Raw genomic sequence first — 22,157 nt, forward strand, 5'->3', positions numbered from 1 at the left:
GCAGTTTACCACTTTCTTCCTAAAAGGTCGTCAGTGTGGGCTTAGGTTGGACCATTCAAGCTCTGTCTCAAAAATCCTAGCCTTGTCATGGTTGTATTGTAATATGTTCCCCTATTCTCAGGTCTCTTGAGAAATGTCTCTGTATTTGGCTCCATTCATCCTTCCTTGAGCTATGACCAGTCTCTATGTCCCTGCTGATGAGGAGCACCTCCATCACATGATGCTGCAACACAGGCTTTACCATAGGGATGGTATTAGTTTATTGATGAACAGTGAGCAGTGGAGTTCTGCCTCTGCATTTTAACCACTCAGTGATGGGGCATTATAAACAGGGTCTTCCTGCCATGTTCTTCTTCTTCTCTGAAGAAACCCTTTGAAGCTCTGTGACCGTTAGGCTTTTGTTCACCTTGTTGTTGAAGTCTTTCTTGTCCAGTTAATCAGTTTAGCTAACTGTAGAAGAGTCCTGGGGGTTCCTCACTTCTTCCATTTGACAATTACTGAGGCCACTGTACTTCTGGGAAACACTAGGAGCTTTTTATTGGCTTGATTTTATATCTACAATGTTATTGTGGAGAGTTCAATGGACTTTGTGGTTTGACATTGTGTTCTGACAGAGTGTAACCTCTAAGATCTTCCTGTATATACACAGGCGTGTGCCATCAGCAGTGAAGAGTTCTGCTGTGGACCAATTGTCCTACATACTGTGGACCAATTGTCCTACATACTGAAGGGAGAGGTACAGTTGGAGTCTAGACCAGAGCTATTAGGTGGTAACAGCTGTACAGACCAGAGACAGTTGTTAAACTTTGTTGTTACTGAACAGCTGATGCCCTATGGTACCGGAACAGTTACCTTTGCTTTACTTACAGCTTTGTGAGTTGTAAAATCATAACGTGTGAAATATCCAATATGCAAAGTGAACAGCTGTTGTCATGCAACCATTTCCCTCACTGCAGCCTTGGGTCACTGTTAGTCATGACATCATATGCCGGTCCTATTTGACTCATGCTTGATTTATGTTACAGTGATGAGGGGATCTGCCACAATTACAAGCTGATATTTATGTTATTGTAGGGCGTAAGTCATACCTGTGCCATAGCATCTGCTTCTAGCTGCAGGAAAGACAATATATCAGGCAGAAATAGTCACTTTTGCCATTGGACCATTTATCATTTCTACTGTGTTTCCATCACTGTGAATGTAGATGAGATCATTCATGTGCATTCAGCACCTCCGGATGAGTGTGACAGAGACTGAGGAACAGCTTTAAGCTCCATACATGCTTTTCTTCATCCCCTTGTTTTCTTGAGACAAAGCACACTCAGGGTGCTGTTGCATCATTTGTTCTGCTGTGGGGTGTTCTCCACTGTAGCTAACCTCATGTGATATAACAGGATTAGTATTAGAACCAATGATTTCTTATATCACCATTTAACACACACATAGGATATTCTTTGACAAGGGTATTATAGAACATACCACTTTAGAATGCTGTAAAGTAACTAAGTGTTGCATACATAAAAATAACAAAGTTTTTTATTATTTTACAAAATACTTATTATATATATATATATATATGAATTTGATACTGCAGTAATTGTACTACAAGTGAACTTGACATAAACTTAACATCTGAGTACTTTGTCACCCACTTCTATAGAGGTAGTTTATTTATTTATTTGTTTTGTTATTTGTCCAGCTTCACATGCTGGAGAGTTTTCTATAGGAAACCTTGAGCTTGAAAATGCCTTCCAGAATTAGAGGCAGAAAAACTCCAAATTGTGATGCTCCCTCCACCGGACTTCACTGTTGGTATGTTTTCATGTTGCATCCAGTGCCCTTTTAAAACCGTATGCAGTGTTGCGTGTTGTTCCTGAGCAATTCAACCTTCACAAACCATTTCTGCACGAGTGTTGTTGAGTCAACAGCAATACAGCAGCATGATTATGATTAACTGCTGGACCACCAGCACAAACTAGAAATGTCTCCTCCTCATTAGTCTTGTGGGATATCTGAGTCAATAGTGTTCAAAGCCACTAGTTTAGCTTTTGTTTCGTTTATTTGACTCCAACAACAATGTTCACAGTGGCGTTTAAAAGTTTGTGAACATTTTGTAATCTTTTTGTAATGTGAACAGACTAGATAAAGAGAACCTAGGTCAACCAATGCGATGAATGAAGAACATTCAACACTACTGTTACGCTCCCCAGAAAAGGTCGACCAACAAAGATCACACCAAGAGCAATAGTATCTGAGGTCAGAAGGAACCCCAAGGTAACATCTAGGAAACTAATGGCCTATCTTGCAGTGGCTAATAACAGTGTTAGTGAGTCACCATCAGAAGAACATTGAACAACATTGATGTTCATGGCAGAGCTGCAAAGAGGAAGTCAATAAAAAAAGAACTTTGCTGCTCGTCTACAGATTGCTCAGGGACACATGGATGAGTCAAAAGGCTACTGGAAGAATGTACTGTTGACACATGAAACCAAATTCTGACTTTGAATTTCATATTATATTATTACAGTTTTTCTCGATTGCTAAAACACATTTCTAGAAAGCTGCTCTCCTTTTCTCTAACTGTGAACACAAAACCAATGTTCCAAGCTACAGTCACAAAACCTCAGACTCTTCTTGCAAAATCAAACTTTCACCTCAAAACAGTTCATTCTGTACTCAAAACTGAACTATGTTGTCAAATCGTGCCCCGAGTCAATCAAAATTAAAAACACTACTAAACAGTCACTAAACACTATGTAGAAAAATATAAAACACAATGCTCAGGACGTGAAGCTGGAGAAATAAAAGTTTATTGTTCACTGTAGGCTAAATGCATGTTGCAAAACAAAAGAAATCTTGTGCATTTGCCAGATATAGAGCTAAAATAATTATTTTCTCACATTCACTTGCATTGACGGTTTTTCAATCTAGAGGTCCAGTGGGGTTTCACGGGTTTGGCGGGACTTACCAGCTCTATAGTATGTCATACAGTAATTGCGGTCAACATTTACATACTGTACTATAATGTCAAATAAAGGCAATTGAATTTCCCCAATGTGGGATCAATAAAGAATATCTTATCTTATTTCCCTGTGCCCTTCTCTAAATCTTCTGATTATGGTGGACACAGTGAATCTACTGATGTTTGCTTGTACCCTTTGTCCAGCCTCCCTCATGCTCATACCATGGACAAGAGCATGGTCAATCACAGTAGCTCTGATTTCATCAGATATTACTGTTCTTTGTCTTTGATGACCACCTTGACCACCTCGACCTCCTCTCACACAAACTCTTCCTCTCTGATTTCTATCCATTGTAAGGTCTGACAAACCAGTGCTCTATGAACTGGCTTACTGTATAAGTTCCCTCACATCATTAGCCACAAGTGTGATCAGTTTTGAGTTGATGTGTTCAAATGGTGACACCCGTGCTTTAATGGTGTTTGACTTTTGTCACCTGTGTTCACCATTTTGCAGCACAGGTGCATCACAATGAAAATGTGTTGGCAAGTTGTGTCTAAACAGGTGAAAAGTGCTTATGGTTTTGCCAAAAGAGTGATTGATTCAATCAGTGGGTTCAGGCAACTGAGCATTTGGTTCAGACAACAGGGTGTAGTGTTTTAGCTATTGAGAAAAACTGTATATTTAGATCTGACTTTATAAGAACCTGATCTCATCTGTGAAGCATGATGGTGACAGTAACATAATTAGGGCCTACAGTAAATATATGTAGTTTCCTGTTTCCCTTATTTTTATTGAGTTACCTTACCTAACATCTGATCATGTTTTAGATTGTTCAAAGGTGATTAGTTCAAACTGATCGTGTTGATTCATACCTGTAGATTGGATTAACGCATGACCATATTTTAGGACAAGTTACTGACCTCATTTATCATGAAACCAACTATGCTGTCATGTGTGAGTATTCGTAGTCGAATTATCATCACTGACCCAGTGGTAATAAAACAAGGTTCTTTACTCTGATTAACCGGAGTCACCCACCAGATGTAGTCCAACAAACAATGAATGTGTATTGTTCTGGTGGTGAGCCATAGTGAAGACAGTAGCTGTCCACAAACTATGTTGTACTTTAGGCCTCAATCTGCGAACCTGTCAGTTTTAAAATGTGTGATCTTCCATCTGGGGAAGGTTGAAATGTGTTGCGATGCATGGTAGAAAAAGATGCACTGACTGCTTTTACTGCAAGAACCACTGAAAGGCGTGAAGCTGCTGCAGAGGCTGCTGTAAGAGGAACAACAGGATCTGTCCATGGTGCTGAAAACCAGTTTGGTTCCTGCAGGGCTTCACATCTGGTCATTTACATCCTAATTCAGGACACATGCTCGGGGGTAGACTGAGAGGCACAAGTGTTTGCCCTCAATAGCGGATTTTAACGAGGGTGGTCTTTACTTTGTGCTAAAACGGTATACAAACAGCCAAGAGACATAGAGACGGGCAGGGAGAGGGAGAGAGTCAGCCGGGGAGAGAGCGAGAGGAGGATGATGTCATAGGTTTTAGTCTGTGCCATGGAAGAAGCAGATGGCTGCTGCCTCCCTTCTTTTCCTTCGGTCCTCTTTCTTGCTCCAGTCCCAACATCAGCCTCAGAATCAGGACTCGTCAAGGGCAAAGAGTGACACGCCGCGGAAGCAGGATCCGTTCAGGTAGGCTGCAGGAAGCACAGCGGAGAAGCTCTCCTGTGGGCTGGATACCAGAGGATCGTCAAGCGGTATGGGCCAGAGCATCGCAGCAAGCGCGGCGCAGCGCTCAGTCTCCGTCTTTCTTTTGATTCTGTATTATGTCCAGGCGGCAGTGTCGAGGAGCTAGTCCAGCCCAGAAAGGAGGAGGAGTAGGAGAGACACGCAGAAGGGTGTCAACGGAGAGAGGCAGGGGTAGAGGACAAGAGGAGGGGAGGGACGGAGGAAAAAACATAGAGTAATATTACAAGCCTCTAATAATGGCGGCTAAATCGGACGGGGTCCTGAAGATGAAGAAGAGTGACGTGGCCTTCACCCCCCTGCAGAACTCAGAGCACTCCGGTTCGGTGCAGGGGCTCCACCCGGGCGGCCAGGCTGACTCTGCGGGCACCGGGGATGGGGACTTCGCTAACGGGGAGTCACGGTGCTGCGGTGGGGGAGGCTCCAACTCGACGTGCCTTCGCCTGGGCAGGGAGCAGCAGAAATACACGGTGTGGGACTGCCTGTGGATCGTAGCCGCAGTTGCCGTGTATCTGGCCGATGTGGGCACCGATGTGTGGCTGTCGGTCGACTACTACCTCCGCCGCGATTACTGGTGGTTCGGCCTGACGCTCTTCTTCGTGGTGCTGGGCTCCTTCTCGGTCCAGCTCTTTAGCTTCAGATGGTTCGTCCACGACTTCGGCACCGAGGACGGAGCGGAATCCGCCGCCGATTGCTCCCACATGGATGGGAATAAGCTCCTGAGCGGTTCGGCCTCACACGGCGACGTTACCGCTCAACATCACCCGGCCACGCCGCAGAGACAGGCGTCGACCGCCAGCAAGAACACCACGACCAACAGCACCGCGAGCACCGCGCTGGGCAGCAGGAGCAGGAAGCGCTCGGCCTACTACTCCTTCTGCGTGTGGTTCGGCCAGTCCGTCATTCACATCCTCCAGCTGGGCCAGATATGGAGGTAGGATGGAGACTTTGATAGATAAACGCGTCAGTGTGTGTGTGTGCGTGTGTGTGTGTGTGTGTGTGTGTGTGTGTGTGTGTGTGTGTGTTTGTGTGGAATAAGTGGATGAATGAGCAGGGGGCTGCTCTGACACCAGTCGGCACCAGTCTTGGCACCATGGTAACTTCTGAGTGACGCCAGCTCCTCCTTCAGCATGGCTACCAGCTGCCATCTTTAGCATGCTGCCCTCAACACAGCGATGCTGCTGAAGCTTTCAGGTCACTTCTCCTCTCCAGGCTACAACACGGGCTAAACAGGGGCCGTACTTTCCATCTTGCATTTCAATTCAGGGAGTTGGCCCTGACCTGCCAGTCACACCTGAGGTGTAGCAGTGGATGCTGCTGTTGCGTTGAATATTTTCTCCCTTTGGCCACCAAACAGCTTCTGAATAGAGTCGTGCATTTGAATGAAGGGCAGCTGCAGAGCCTATAGTCATTTATTACATCTCTCCAGCAGAAGCTTTATCCAGAATCTAAAGTGAAGCCTGCAGCCAACTGCTGCTGACTTAAACTGGAGCCTACATTCAGTAATCAGTCTCAGTGTCTTTACTTCTGTAAAAGTAAACCATGCAGACTCACAGTCACCTCTAACATAGCTAGATTATCATAAGGTTCATTTAGTAGCTGCTCTTAACTGATAAACTGAAGGCCTACAGGTCTTAGACTGAAAGAAATGGAAATATGAATAGATTGATTTACTGTAAATGATGAGTATAAATTACTGTACACATGGGCTGAAGGAAGGATGATGTACAGTAGTAAGTGATTATTATACTGCAAGGCAAAGTCCTTCCACACCTGATTGTGACTGACATTAAAAGTCATGTGCACCCAGCAGAGGGTTACTGAAACTCCCACATTCTTCATTATCAGAGCCATGACCTTAGGATCTTCGGTTGTAACTACAGTCCACTGCAGCTAAATCATTAGTCTGCTTAACCTGTTCTAGGCTGCACATACAGTAGTACTATCCTGGAACCTGCACTGGGTTTGCCTTGTGACATACAGTGTGAACTACTGTAACTGTTCTCTGTCTTCCAACTCATTCATGCAGGAGTATACCACAGCAGCTCTGTGACCCTTAGCAAGATTAGCAGGTGTAGATTTCAGACTGAGCCTCTCACATTTATAATGTGCCGTTTGTCCTATAGCACACATGTGTGATGTAAAACACAAATGACAGGGTGAACACATTTGAGGTTGAGGAAGTATGTATAAAAGCATATTACAGTGTAATAGTTTCACATTATTTTCATATAGTTCTTTCTGGGTAAGACAGTCTGGTAATGTTTGGTACAAATCTATACTGCAAACCCACCTACTAGTAACACCTGAATAATTCAATTCAATTCAGTTTTATTTGTATAGCGCCAATTCACAACAGAAGTTATCTCAAGGCACTTTACAGTGTAAGACTTAAAACCTTACAGATAATAGTTAGAATAAATAGAATAATTGCTATCTCAAATAACAGCTGGTGGCAGTTCAAACATAGAACTTGAAGGTGCAATAGTATACTCCTATTTGGCAAGTAAAATCAGCTCTTTGGTGTCCTAATGTGGGACACAGCTGCAGAAAACATCCACACCAGGGCCCTCTTTTAACCCTGTCTGTAGCAGCCCTCCTCAGAATGAGCAGTTTTGCTTACAGTTTTACAGCTTTAGATGCCATCATAACCACACCCCATCTTCTGTATTCCACACTACAATGGCAACAATTGAGGGTACAACAGATCTCTAAAATCACTCTCCATGCCTATAGAATGTACACTGAATAGTTCACTCAATAGTGAACAGTAAAAATGAGACTAAATACTTGCCAATCATCATCATGTTGCATCATCACTAATGAGCTGTATCAGTAATGTTCTTATGTTTCTTGATGGATGATTGTAATGTTTTTGACAAAAACATTTAAATTAAACAAATGTATAGGATAGATGTATACAGTGTGATGATGTCCTACTACCAAAGGAGCAAAGAGAAACACTAGAGAAAGCAAAGAGAAAAGGTCCTGACAATGTACACAGAGCAGGCACATATACGGGATTACATGCTTTTAACAACTCCTCTTATATTGCTACATACGTACGTACTGTATATACATTTAGCTTGGCTGAATGTATGTATGTGGCTTTGTTTAATATCATATCCCGACACAACAACAGTTAAGTTACAAGTAATTTAAGTAAATCATTATGACCGTACACTGTAGAGTTCCTTGAGATGACTTCTGTTGTGATTTGGTGCTATACAAATAACATTGAATTGACAACAGCAATACCATTTAGCTTTCTGACTCAAATCTGTAATTGTGAGGAAATTTGCAGCTCAGGAAGCATCTCATATTAGTATTAGCTGTCATCAACCAGTGTGAGTTTTATAAAGATGAACAAGGCCAAATAAAACATTAACTGTATATGTTGGTCCGCAGCAGTGTACCACAGAAAACCACCAGACAAACCATAACAGCATTCAGATAAAGTGTTAGTGTCAGCTGACGTTCTAATGGAAGTAGGTCAGCCACTCAGTAGTTCAGTATATGTCAGTGCTAAAGATAAACAGAGATGACTGATCAGTCTCATAATAAAAATATGTGCCAATCAATACTGTAGTATAAACAGACTCATGAAACCTTTCATTAGTGGACATGCAGCATCCTAATGAGCTAGTAATGGACATGCAGGCCTTTATTGTGGATCCAGTTGTTGATTCTTCTCACAGGCGTGTGAAGGTCAAGAGTCATCAGCCACTTTTTTCCACTGTGATTCTGTATTCACAAAAACATTTAATAAAAATTTATAGCATATTCATGACTGAATAAATTATTGCTACAGGATGATAGTTTTGATGCTCAGCATTGTGTTCCTAGTTGCTAGTAGTTCCTAATAATTCCCAGCTTCAACCTGCCTTTACTGATTTTTTGTCTGTTTGTCTAATTTTCAAAATCTGATTCTTCCCCCAGCTCTGCTGCTCTGGCTCAGGTTTAGTTTTACAGCATGAACATTTACTGTTTTGTTTTGTTCCACTACACAACAGACAGCAGGCCAATAGGCAGCCTTTTTAAGTGAAAATGCTTTACAATAACATTAGTATAGGTTAATTAGTTCATAGCTGTAAATGAGGATTAAGCCACAGTCAATGAAGGATAAGTCCGAACAACAAGATTTGCAGGTGCAAATCAGTCATGACTGTTCAGAAACAAACAGACACAGTTAGAGACCAGTTGATGAACATTTAGCAGCTATGGAGCCAGAGAGTCCACTCAGGACTTGGTAGTGACAAAAAGTGCCGTACTCATAAAAGCAGCGTCCTGTATATTTACCCTGCAGATACACACTCACACATACCCTCACTGGCACCTTATTAGGTACAGTGCCTATAAAAAGTATTTATCCTCTTGGATGTTTCCTTCCTTTTATTGACATTATAAATCAATCATAGTGAATTAAAGTTGGCGACTTTAGACAAAAAATTTCAGTAAAATACCTCATTAATGTCAAAGTGAAAACAGGTTTCTACAAAGTAATGTCAATTAAATAAAAATATGTAAGGTGAAATCAGTGTTTGCATTAATATTCACCCCCTTCAGGTCAGTGTTTAGTGGATGCATCTTTGGCTGCAATCGCAGAATGTCTGCGAGTCTGTGTGGATAGGTCTCAATTAGTTTGCACATCTGGACACTGGAATTTTATGCGTCTTCTTTGCAAAACTGCTCAAGCTCTGTCAGGTTGCATGGGGATCATGTGTGAACAGCCCTTTTCAAGTCTATCCACAAATTCTCTAGGTTGAGGTCTGGGCTTCGACTCGGCTACTCCAGAACATTCCCCTTGTTGTCGGTAAACCATTTCTGTGTAGCTTTCACTGTATGCTTCAGATCATTGTTTTGCTGGAAAATAAATCTTCTTCCAAGCCTCTCCTATCTCAGTTGCTGAAGCTTGTAACTCCCTCATAGTCATCGGTGTCCTATGCTTTTCAATGACCTGTTCTCTGAGTTGCTGGGAGTTTTCTTTCATCTTTATGGTGTAATGGTAGTCAGGAATACTGAAGAACCAGTGATGGGACCTTCCAGACACAAGTGTCTTGAGATGCATTCACTGGACTCAGGTGATCCTCATTCAACTAATTGTTGGACTACTAGCGCCAAATATCTGGGCCTCTGTTGGATTAGGTCAGTGATTTTATATGTGATGAATATTATTACAAACACTGATTTCACCTTACATATTTTTATTTAATTGAAATTACTTTGTAGAAACCTGTTTTCACTTTGATATTAATGAGGTTATATGTAATATATAATAATATAATCTAATGCGATTCTGCCTTTAATTCTAATTTTACAAGGTGATAATTTCTCAGTTGTTCAGTTAAAGAAAGGTGAAACTGTACTACCCTCCAAAAGTATTGGAACAGTGAGGGCAGTTTCTTTTTGGACATTTGGGTTTGACATCAAAAGATGAATATGAGACAAAAGACCAACGTTTCAGCTTTTATTTCCAAGTGTTTACATCTGTATCCAATAAACAACTTAGAAGATAGCTCTTTTAATTTGAACCCACCCCTTTTCCATGTCAGCAAAAGTTGGAACAGATAGACTCAAAAAAGATGAAAGTGAATAAGACTTGGTGGCTGTGGCTCAATAGGTAGAGCAGTTGTCTGCCAAAGCTTGGTGGTTCAATTCCCGGCTGCCACGTCACATGCCAAAGTGTCCTTTGGCAAGATACTGAACCCCTAGTTGCCCCCGGTGAGTCAGGTCAGCTGCATAGCACCTCTGCCATCGGTGTGTGATTGGGTGAATGAGACGCAGTGTAAAGCTCTTTGAGTACCAGCTAGGTAGAAGAGCTATATAAGTGCAGACCATTTACTTAATATTTAACTGAAAATACCCTGCTTGCAAAAACCGCATTAAGCCTGTGACCCGTTGATATCACCAAACTTTGTATTCTTGTTGCTGTTTGTTTTCGGCGGTTACTCCCTTCAGTCTCCTCTTTAGCAGGTAAAACGTTCTATAGGGTTTAATTCAGGAAACTCACTTGTCCAGTCTAAAACCTTCCACTTTTTGCTCCTGCTGAACTCTTTTGTTGTTTTGACACTATGTTTTGGATTATTATCTTCACGTGTGATAGAGGATCAGTTTGGTTGCACCTTTCTTTGGATTGGCAGACAAAATCTTGTACACCTCTGGGTTCATTTGCTGCTACCATCATGTGTTACATCATCAATGAAGATTAATGAGCCTGTCCCAGAAGAGGCCCTGCAGCCCAAGCAATGACATTACCTCCACTGTGTTTCACAGATGAGCTTGTATGTTTGGGATCATGAGCTGTCTTTCTCCAAACTTTAGCCTTTCCATCATCCATCAGCCTTTGTCTCATCAGCCTATAAAACTCATCTCTGTCCTTTTTGGTAAATTCCAGCCTGACCTTCCTGTTCTTCTTGCTGATGAGTGGTTTGCATCTTCTGGTGTAGCCTCTGTACTTTTGTTCAAGTCTGCTGTGAACAGTAGATTGTGATACCTTATTCCTGCATTTTAGAGGTTGGTGCTAATGTCACTAACAGTTGTTTTAGAGTCTTTCTTTACAGTTCTCACAAACATTGTGAGAACTGTCATCAACTGCTGTTGTCTTCCTTAGTCTACCCTTTCAATGTCTATTACTTTGTACCCCAGTGGTTTCTTTCTTCTTCAGGACATTCCAAATGGTTATACTGGATATGGCCAATGTTTGTGCAATGGCTCTGATTGATTTCCTATCTTCTCTCAGCTTCACAATTGCTTGTTTTTCACCCATCAGCTCTCTGGTTTTCATGTTGGTGACACCTCTTAACTACAAACGCAACTAAACGCAAGTAAAACACAATTCTGTAACTAATTGAGGATATTCAGTGCTATTTATTATTATTGAGTAATTAATGTAATAGGACACACCCGGGCAACAAAACGGACCTGTCAGTCACATTTTTGCTTAAACTCACTTGGGTATGGGATCCAGATGTAAACACCTGGAAATAAAAGCTGAAATGTGAATCTTTAGTTTCATATTCATTTTTTGATGTCAAACCCAGTTGCTTTGAGTCTACTGCAAAAATAAAGAAACTGGCCTCACTGTTCCAACACTTTTGGAGCAGGGTGTTTATGTTTAATGTTGATGTCGTAGTGGGCAGTAGGGTCTACCGTATTATTTTATATGAATAGGTGGCTATATTGTTTTGGCTCCTCATATAGAAAAAGTGTGTTTCTGTTGCTGTCTTGCACTGTGTGTGTGGTGGAGTGTTTGGATGAGTGTGTTAAATGAGGCAGATGTTCTCAATGTCCATGGGACACTAAACAAATCAGCATTGCTGCTGCATTTCAGTACAGCGTGAGTGCGTGCCAAAGCTTTATGTGTGTGGCTACTTCTATAGTGTATACTGTATATAATATGATATTACAGTCATTTAGCAGACGCTTTGATCCAAAGCTGATATAAGTATAAATTCATAATTCTTCATAGGAAACAATGAAACAGATGCCATGACCTAGATTCATTTCAACTCAATTTTATTTGTATAGCACCAAATCACTAAGTCATCTCAAGGCCCTTTACAGTGTAAGGCATATGTGTCAAACTCACGGCCCGCGGGCCACATCCGGCCCGGCGTGTAACTATATCCGGCCCACAAGATCATTTCTATATTATTGTTATTAATGGCCCGGCGATATGAAGCGCTGGTAACACAATAAACTACAGATCCCATAATGCAGCGCTTCAGCTGCCTTGCCAAACACATTCCGCGTTAATCAAGTCTAGTTTATGATGCTGCAAGTTATTATAAAGTTAGTCCTCAGGATGCCAAGTAATGTTGAACCATATCGTTACAACGGTGTTCACAAATACGCACTTTGCTCATAAACTGAGTTCTCACGGAGCTTTGGTGACTTTGGCGAACAAGAAAAGAATTTTACCGTCGATGTGTAAACTTCACCCGTACAGATTCAGATGGAGCTGATTGAGCTGCAGTTTAATGACTGAAGGTAAAGTAGGACACTGCAGGACCCTGCACAGTTTATTCACTCCATTCCCGCAGAAATGTCCCAGCTCCGTCCACATGAGGCTCGGACCTTGTTTATGTTTGGTAGCACAAATCTTAGTGAGAAGCTGTTCTCAGTGATGAAGACTAACAAAACAGCACACAGGAGTCGTCTCACTGGTGAGAACCTACAGTCCATCCTGAGAATCTCCACAACACAGAACCTCACAACGAATATAAAAGAACTTGTTGCCAAAAACAGATGCAGCTCTGATAAAATGACTGAAGAACAAAGACTGAATGATTTGATTTGTTATTGCTGAAAAGCACAAATTTTATTTATATTTCCAGGTTTTGTTATGCAGCATGTTCATATTTTGAATTTGTATAATTTTGACAGGATATATTTTTATGGAGAGCAAAATCTTTTGGGATATTTAAAATGTAAGTTCATTTTTTATATAAAACGAAAAGTAAAGAAATGTGAATGTTTGTTCTTTTAATGTTTACTTTATTTCTAACTTGCATAATGTAGACAGGATATATTTTTATGGAGAGCAAAATAATTTTTAATTTTTTTTTAATTTATAAGTTTTAAAAGTTTCAGTGTGTTCAATAGATGTTTATTCTGTTCTGCCCGCGACCTAAAGTGTGTTTTGGATTTTGGCCCCCTGTGCAATTGAGTTTGACACCCCTGGTGTAAGGTTTAAAACCTTACAGAGTATAATTGTATAGAAAATTACATAGAAACCCCAACAATCCCATGTCGGCAAGCTTTAGGCAACAGTGGAGAGGAAAAACTCTCTTTAAAGGAAGAAACCTCCAACAGAACCAGGCTCAAAGTGGGCGGCCATCTGCCTCGACCGGTTGGGGTGAGTGGAAAGAGAAGAGAGAAAAGAACAGCAGACAACATAAAACAACAAGCAGCAAAAACATTTAGTAGGTCAACTGGATTTTGGGGCTACACAGCTCCAGGCCGAGAATACCTGCAGAAAAGTACAGAGAAAGGGAGACAGAGAGGAAAAGGCACAACTATAGGAGAGAAAAGACACAAAGTTAACGAAAAATAAGTAAGCAGTGGATAGGACAGCTCAACAGTTCTGGTCCTGAGGGGGGAAAATGAGCTCACATGCTTCACTGTAACTCCTCCTTGTTGGTTGTCATGGTGAGCCAAACTGTTTCAAATTAATCCTACATGGAAGCTGTAAACACTTCAATATTACTATTGTAAATAGCAACCAGTATAATTAATGTATTTTGTGACTGGAATAACTGAGCTATGAGTTTATTATTAGCATTTTTCCCATTATTGTGGAGCTCCACAGAGAGTTTGTTGGACTTCATGGTTCGGATTGTAACTTGCAGTGTGAATTAAGATGGTATATACACAAGGATGTGTCTTTCTATCAATACAATTAGCCACAGTCAAAATCTAGATTTTTCTCAGGAAAAATTAAAAAGCAAATGGAATGTACAGTATCTGACCATAATTTGGACATCCACAGTAAAGGGTACGAAGCTTTGGAAATGAGTGATTTAATTTCAGATTTTTAGTACATTATTTATTGATTATTATGTGTTATTTTGTGTAGATTAAAGGACAAAACAAGCATTTCCCCCATTTCTAAATAAAACAATAGCGTAAAAATTAATACTTTTTAAAGCAAATCTATATTTTTCATTTGTTACTGCCTTTACTAGGCTCAACTTCATTTCAACCACTCACAGAAAAGGCATTTCTGAATTGTGTGTGTTTACTCTTTACTAGTTCGAAGCACATTTGAAAGGTTAAGACTGGGTTGGAAGACTAAGTTTACAATTAGGTAACAATGGAGGTGGATAGGAAATGCACCAAGATGGTCCTCACAAGTATAGAAACACAACCATGTGTGTCTATCTTTTACATTATTCAGTTTCCTTGCAGTGAAGCAAAGGGACAGTGGAACAGGGAGTGGGGTGGAGAGAGCAGCAGAGCAGAGTGTTGCCCCAAGCATGTATGTTTGATGGATGTCCGTATGTTACAGTGCACTAGTCTGAGATCAGTCAGACAAACAACAGCAGCGGTCAGCGGTCCATGGGAATATATGAATAGATGATCGATGATGAAGCCATTTTGGTACTATTATACTAGTATACCAAAAATATTGTCAGTGCTGCTGTATTTTAAAACATTGAGAAAGTTAATTGTTAATGAGTGGAGACTTTGTGTCTTAATTAACAGCATGCTGCAATATTGCTGTAACTAGGTTATCACATCGGTAACACTTCAACTGGTGAGGATGCATGAATTATCATGAACACATTCATGATTTCATGCATGAAAAATAAAGAATTTAAAATGCAATATAGCATGAACTATCAGGACTTCACAAGAAGTACAAGTATCTCATGTATGTGTTAATGCAAAAAACATGCAAATTACTGCTACAATCTGAACATATTATCATGTTATTAATTATGTTCCCTTCGTCTTCACAGTCTCTGTGGTGAACAAGCATTGTTGGATGCCAAGAACTGTAACCATCGTTAACTAAGCATTACTTTATCATGACTTGATTATGGCCTACTACTAATTTTATCTCTTTTTTAATAAAGTCAGCATTTCTGTCTAGTTATTGATATTCAATATCTGGAAAGATTAAAAATGCAACTCAGTTAGGTGTGTAAACATTTACTTTTCATTTACATTTATTTTGTATTTTATGTTTTAACCAGTATTATCTTAAAACTCATATACCACTTTAGATAACGCCTTCACAGATAACTAACTTTAATGAATACTTAGCTACAGAAAAAAAGTATACAATGCCATGCTAAATCATGTTTTTATCTGTGTTAGAAAATGAAAAGTGGTGACTTTATTATAACTTTATACCTCCTAAATACGTTTGGAGAAATTATGGTATTTTATATTTATGACTCTCAAAATAAAAAGCGGTTACGATAATGGATGGATGGATGTTAACATCTACAACTGATGAAATCCATGAAATGTTTTTAATTACCATTTTCTTCAACTTTTCCTAATACTTATTCAGATTCAGACAGGGTGGCCAATTTTAAAAAAATGTGACCAAAAAATGTTGAAAGCATGAAACATTTTACACTTTATTAGGAGGCCACTAAAATAAAGAGGTCATGATTAAGTAATGCTTATTTAATGATGATTACAGTTCTTGGAATGCAACAGAATACTTTTTCACCACAGTGACTATGAAAATGACATGAACATCAGTGATCATGATGATTCAATTATATCAGTTGTAGCATAAATCAAGATATTGTTCTTGTATTAACACATTTATGAGGTACAGTATCTTGTAGTCCTGATAATTCATGTAGTATTACATTGATGATAATTCATTTACCCTTACCATAAGGTGTTAGGATCTATGTTCTCATTGTTTATTTTGATCCAATAAAATTTCAATTATTATTCAGTATATTGTCTGTTTCTCTCTATTCATTAGCCTTTTCCCCTTCAGATCACAAACAAATGTATGCCTCCTGTAGTTTTAATAAATTTTCATCAGCAAAGGTAAGCATGTATAAAACATAAAAGACACTGTTATGTTGGCATTGCCTTTTACATTTATCAGATAATCCACTGAGTAAAGTTTTTAAAAATGAAGGGCTTGTTAAATCCAAATGAAGAGCAGCCTCAGTAAAACAAATGGATCACTGCATGACAGTGTTGTCACTTCCTTTTCCTCTCGGGTGTGTAACTCATACCCGAACAAAGAGGATGGTGGGAGGTAATGTCACATTTGTATGTATAGGTTGTGGTGTCCTCTTTAGAGCTCTGTGTGGCTACAGACCTCAAACTGAGAAGAAATGTAACATTAAAATGTCACCACATGTTTAATAGTACCAAAAAGGTCTATTACGTAATTATCTGAGTGGGGCCAGATCATCTAAATCTGACAAAAAGAGCTACATTTAAAAAAAGCAAGACTTTAAAAGAACTATTAAGTATATTAAGTTCCGAGAATAACAATAATACATTTTAAGTTTAATGAAATATGATAATATGAAAGACGATAATATTAAATGAAATTAAGTGAAATAATGTTTAATTGAATAAATGAAAATTAATCAATTGAATTAATTATCCAACAAATCGTCAGTTTTAACGCAGAGATTATTTGTAAGGATCAGACAGAACATCACAAGAAAAATGAACTTCAAACCCAATTTATCCCCATACCTGATAATCCAGGACCCCACCCTAGACCTGAGTTTCTGTTTGTGCTGTATTTAATTCTCGATTTGTGGTTTACCATACCTCACTCATTATATAGGAATTCAAAACGCTCTGTGACAGTCGAACTGCTGCTGCTCTCACCATAATGTGTTTTTCTTTTCAAACAGATGATCCAACAATCACCCCTACTTCATACACTGATTGACTGATTGCAGCTTTATTAGAGACAGTGAGGGAGGCAGAGAGATAGAAGTTGGATGGGGCAGTGAAGGCAGCTTTTGTCCTGGTTTCTGGTTTGGACATTCAGAAGAGAGAGCTTTTACTTTTTCATGTGGTCAGGTAACATGTCATGAAACATAACGAGGCCTTAATGCAAGTCATAATGTATACTGGAGAGATCCCTGAGCCCCTCACCTTAGTGGATCTCCTGATTAAGGGTTTAGGGTCAGCACCCTAAACCTTCGAGCTACCAGGGTGCCCTAACCCCTTTTTATGCCAGGGACATTAAGTTTTGGGTCTGCCTGTGTGTCCGTCTGTCCCATTCATGTAAATGCAACAACTCTAGAACACCTCCAAGGAATTTCTTTGAATTCAGCACATTTTTTTTTTTATTCATGGGATTTCAAGGACAAACTGATTAGATTTTGTTGGTCAAAGGTCAAAGGTCAAAGGCATAAATTTATTAAAGTATGAAACATTTCTCTCTGGGATTAATAAAGTTTTTTCAATCTTGAATCTGCCATGGCAGCATTGCCATGGTAATACTGGCAGTACTGATACTGATGGCCTTGCTTGAAGGCTGAATATAAAAATGAATGACCTGACTTTCCTTGAAGATGTAGACTGAGTGGCATGTTAACAAGTCTGATCAGTATCTGCTGCAGCACCAACACATACACACACACACACACTAACACACACACACACACACACTAACACACACACACAGAGTGAGAGATGTACCAACTTAAAACCAACGAGATAAGGTTATCTAAAATACCGTAACTATATATTCAGCAGCAGTTGAAAGTCCTGTACATTGCTGAAGTGATGTAGAATTGTGCTCCAGAATCCTCCTTTGTCTAATACTCACAAATACCGTACCATGCATTAACTAGTATGTGTTATGCTAGTCTTGTGATACTGAAACATCCTGTTTTTCCTCTGTTCCTTGCAGGTATTTTCATACCATCTACTTGGGTGTTCGGAGTCGTCAGAGTGCTGAGACTGAACGCTGGCGTTACTACTGGAGGATGGTCTATGAGTTTGCAGATGTGAGCATGCTGCATCTGCTAGCCACCTTTCTGGAGAGTGCACCACAACTGGTGCTGCAGCTCTGCATCATCATACAGACACATAAGCTCCAGGCTGTGCAAGGTAACACACTCACTCACGTGAGTACATCGATCTTTGACATCCAGACCCCTCATTCTCACTTTTACTATTGCAACTAAATGCCTAAACCTGATTATATCCTTAACCAGGTAACATGCACAATTCCTCATTCATTTTTAAAGTCAATGGAATATTTATTTATTTAGCTTGAAAACTTCTTTCACAACAATGAAATAAGTTTTTCTGCACCAAGCCAGAAAATTGATCACACCTCCCAAGGGCCCTGTGTATAGAAATTACACGTGATTATTGAGACTTTTGACAGGTGTAATCTGTGTGTTGCTTTGTTGCTACGGAAACTGCCCCATAACCCATTGTAAAAAGCTTTTTTATATGTTGTTTTCCCACCAGACATTTTGACTGTCAAAAGCAGGAGGTCATTATTAACATGTGTGCTGTATTTAAATATTTATTTCCCACCATAAGAGGGCATGCAGTTAAGATAATAGATGGGTACATTGTTTCCCTTTCTACAATATTACTATACCAGTAACGCACAATTAGTGAATATGGCTAAAATAAATTTTAATAAATTCTGATTTTTATCTGCTCTAAAAATGACATGTTGTAATAATGTAAGTACAGACTATATATAAATATTCCTATAAAATGGGATTTAAAGAAAAGATGATGTTTACATTAATATTCAGCCCCTGTTCTTGTTGCAGTGGGTTCAAGTGTGTAGCACCTTCTGCAGGAATTAGCTGGGTTCAGTAAGTCAATAAATGTGCATTTTATGTCCCAGGCTAACAGTTTTTCATTGCTTCCAGTGTTTGTGCTAAGCTAGGGTAAGCCCATCCTGAACCATTCAGTGTACCGTACAGACAGAGATATTTAACATCTCGTCTGATTGTGGCTGGAAATGAATTCTTTTCCAAAAAAGGAACAACGTTTCTCCTATCTGCCACATAATGTGTCTCTGTGGGCCTGTTTGTTTTAGGTATGACAGCGGCAGCCTCTCTTGTCTCTTTGGCCTGGGCCCTGGCTTCCTACCAGAAGGCACTTCGAGAATCTCGAGATGACAAGAAACCAATCAGCTACCTGGCAGTCATCATCCAGTTCTGCTGGCACTTCTTCACTATTGCAGCCAGGGTCATCACCTTTGCCCTGTTTGCCTCTGTGTTTCAACTCTACTTTGGCATCTTCATCGTGCTGCACTGGTGCATCATGACCTTCTGGATTGTCCACTGTGAGACCGACTTCTGCATAAGCAAGTGGGAGGAGATTGTGTTTGACATGGTGGTGGGCATAATCTATATCTTTTCCTGGTTCAACGTAAAGGAGGGAAGGACAAGGTGAGCATGCTTGCAAAGAAGAAATGTCTTAGAGCCTAATTTTTTCTATTTCAGTTAAACACTGAAAATAGTTCTTATAAATTATGACAGGAAGATATCTATTCAGACCAAAAATTCAATGTGTCAAATATGACTTTTCAGCACAAGTAAAATTATCATAACCTGTGGGATTGTTCAGTGTTGATAAGGATGTTTGGACTGCATTCTATGACTGAACATTTTAGCAAAGCACTGTCATTTTGTCTGGTAATATAAAGAATTGATTGATGCAGCTTTGAACCTGACTTTTTCTTTTTTCCTCACGGTTCTACCTTACCTCTGGCTATGTTATTTAACGAGAAATTTCTTGTTGAGGTACTTATTACTGGCCAAGGTTTTGTGGTTATTACACTCAAGGGGGTTTATCCCCTGAACACCATCAGCTTGTTTAGTTCAGACCTCTGTTTTTGTTTTTTTGACAAAGCAAAGCAAAACAAAACTGAAAAAAACTGAAAAAATATACAGCTTGGCCTAACTTTAGGAATACTTTGGCGATTTACATATGTTAATAAAAAAAGTTTTGTGATTACCAGTGGTGGGTCGGGTCGGTATATCTTCTGGCATAGTGACATCAAATTGTGGATCATGGTTTCAGTCTGAGTTACAGAATTGTTACATGCCTAATTTCTATGCTTTGAGTTCTATTTGATTTCTATTTTTTGCTCGTTGTGATTGTGATTAATTTCTTTTCATTATGTCTCTGTGCAGGTGTCGGCTTTTTATCTATTACCTGGTGATCTTGGTGGAGAATGCTGCTCTCAGTGCGTTGTGGTATCTCTACCGGCTGCCTCACACCACTGACGCCTTTGCAGTTCCAGCACTCTGCGTCATCTTCAGCAGTTTCCTCACTGGCATTGTGTTCATGCTCATGTACTATGCCTTTTTCCATCCCAATGGGCCGCGTTTTGGACATTCACTTAGTGGACAGGGTCTTGACCTGGATCCCACTTCTCAGTTCTCCACCCTACCATCTGAAGGTGCCACCAACTCATTACGCTCCAACCGTGGCGCCACCACAACACTGGAGCGTGACGCAGGCAAGTATTCTGAACGAGATGGCTGCATGCCTGTGTTTCAGGTCCGACCCACAGTGCCATCCACGCCATCATCTCGTGCTCCACGCCTTGAAGAAACCGTCATCAAGATTGACCTTTGTAGGAACCGCTATCCAGCATGGGAACGGCACGTCCTTGACCGCAGTATACGCAAGGCAATCCTAGCCATAGACTGCTCCCTGTCTCCCCCAAGGCTGCAGTATAAAGATGACGCTTTGGTGCAGGAGAGGCTGGAATATGAGACCACATTATAGTTCCAGGCTGCTCTCAGAGACCAGACTGGGGTTCAGCACCAGATATCACATAAACAGCAACAGGGACTGTGGCAATAAGAATTTCTTACTACCACCATCTCACTTTTTATCTCTCATTCCCCTTTTGATTTCTCTGTTCCTCAGCAACCACCCAGGGACGTTCGGCCCTGTTAGTCATCATCAGAGGAGCAATTTGGCACAATATTAGTTAATGTCTCTGGGTGTATTGGGATCTTTTGTAGGGTCCTTGCTGTTATTTTTACCTCCACTCATCAGGGAAGTCGTGTGTGGTGTGAACTAGACACAAATCCACAGAGTGCTTCAACACTCAAACTCTACAAGAGGCTTATGAACTGTTTGGTTAAGATTAGAGAAGATAAGGATAAAATATCCTAAAAAGCATATATCCATGTACATCCAGATGGCTTTTAGGTCAGCAACATATTTGACACAAACAATGCCCTAACGTGGAAAGGAATGAGAAAAGGAAATGATCCCTCATCCAGCTTCTGTAAGAAACTTGAAACTGTCCTTTCTGTCCCAGTGTGTTGGTCTTCTACTGTTTGGAGGTTCATAGCTGCCACAACTGAGTGGGTACTTCTATCAACATCTACATCACATCAATATCTCGTTGCTCCTGTTAGTGCCAAAAAGGTTCCGTGGCAATGTCCTCTAACTTCGGGGGATGTGGAACACCTTAGAGATGGCTGGGTAATCCAAAATGTTCTCTCTGGCCCTGACCTGTCATTCCTCCTATGACATAATTATAGTCTACACTGGAAGAAGATCAGACAGAAAGTAAACTATGTGAAGACAGTGGTCAAAGTAGCATCAGTTGCCATGTAATGTTTGGATACATCAGCCAAACCTTTGAGGAAGGAAGGGGCAGGGAATGAAAATGACGGGGTGAAAGTTGGACAGACAAAAGATCACGGTCTTTCTCCCATATAAAAACTCAACTCAAAACCTAATGCCAAGAAAAAATCTTCCTGGCAGCTCAATTCAGCAATTTGCAGTCCAGCCACACAAAACTTGGCCGAAAGTGATACTGATCTTGTTGGTTGTCTGTGGAGGAGAATGAGCAAAGCAAAGCAGGTAGCAACAAAAAGGAGACAATGGGAGAGGACAACACAGGAAATGGAAATAGAGAGAACACAGACAAGCAGCCATCTCAGCCAAACTAAATCAACCACCAGGATGTACAGTACTCTGATAC

The 22,157-nt window shown here is 40.3% G+C and overlaps 1 protein-coding gene across 1 annotated transcript; it reads left to right on the plus strand.

Moving 5' to 3' along the window:
* Positions 1–4,541: 4,541 nt before the first annotated feature.
* xkr4 (XK related 4) lies at positions 4,542–21,086 on the plus strand. The gene is made up of 4 exons (XM_026375011.1): positions 4,542–5,648; positions 18,081–18,280; positions 19,239–19,593; positions 20,341–21,086. Exons 1-4 carry the CDS (start codon positions 4,954–4,956, stop codon positions 20,939–20,941), a joined length of 1,851 nt encoding a protein of 616 aa, XP_026230796.1. The 5' UTR covers positions 4,542–4,953; the 3' UTR covers positions 20,942–21,086.
* Positions 21,087–22,157: the final 1,071 nt, after the last annotated feature.

The sequence above is a fragment of the Anabas testudineus genome, chromosome 17, assembly GCF_900324465.2.
Source record: "Anabas testudineus chromosome 17, fAnaTes1.2, whole genome shotgun sequence".
NCBI classification, from domain to species: domain Eukaryota; kingdom Metazoa; phylum Chordata; class Actinopteri; order Anabantiformes; family Anabantidae; genus Anabas; species Anabas testudineus.

Coding starts and splice junctions, on each gene's coding strand:
- xkr4 (XM_026375011.1), top strand. CDS start 4,954: ATGGCGGCTAAATCGGACGGGGTCCTGAAGATGAAGAAGAGTGACGTG. Junction 5,649..18,080: donor CAGCTGGGCCAGATATGGAG/GTAGGATGGAGA, acceptor TGTTCCTTGCAG/GTATTTTCATACCATCTACT. Junction 18,281..19,238: donor TAAGCTCCAGGCTGTGCAAG/GTAACACACTCA, acceptor TGTTTGTTTTAG/GTATGACAGCGGCAGCCTCT.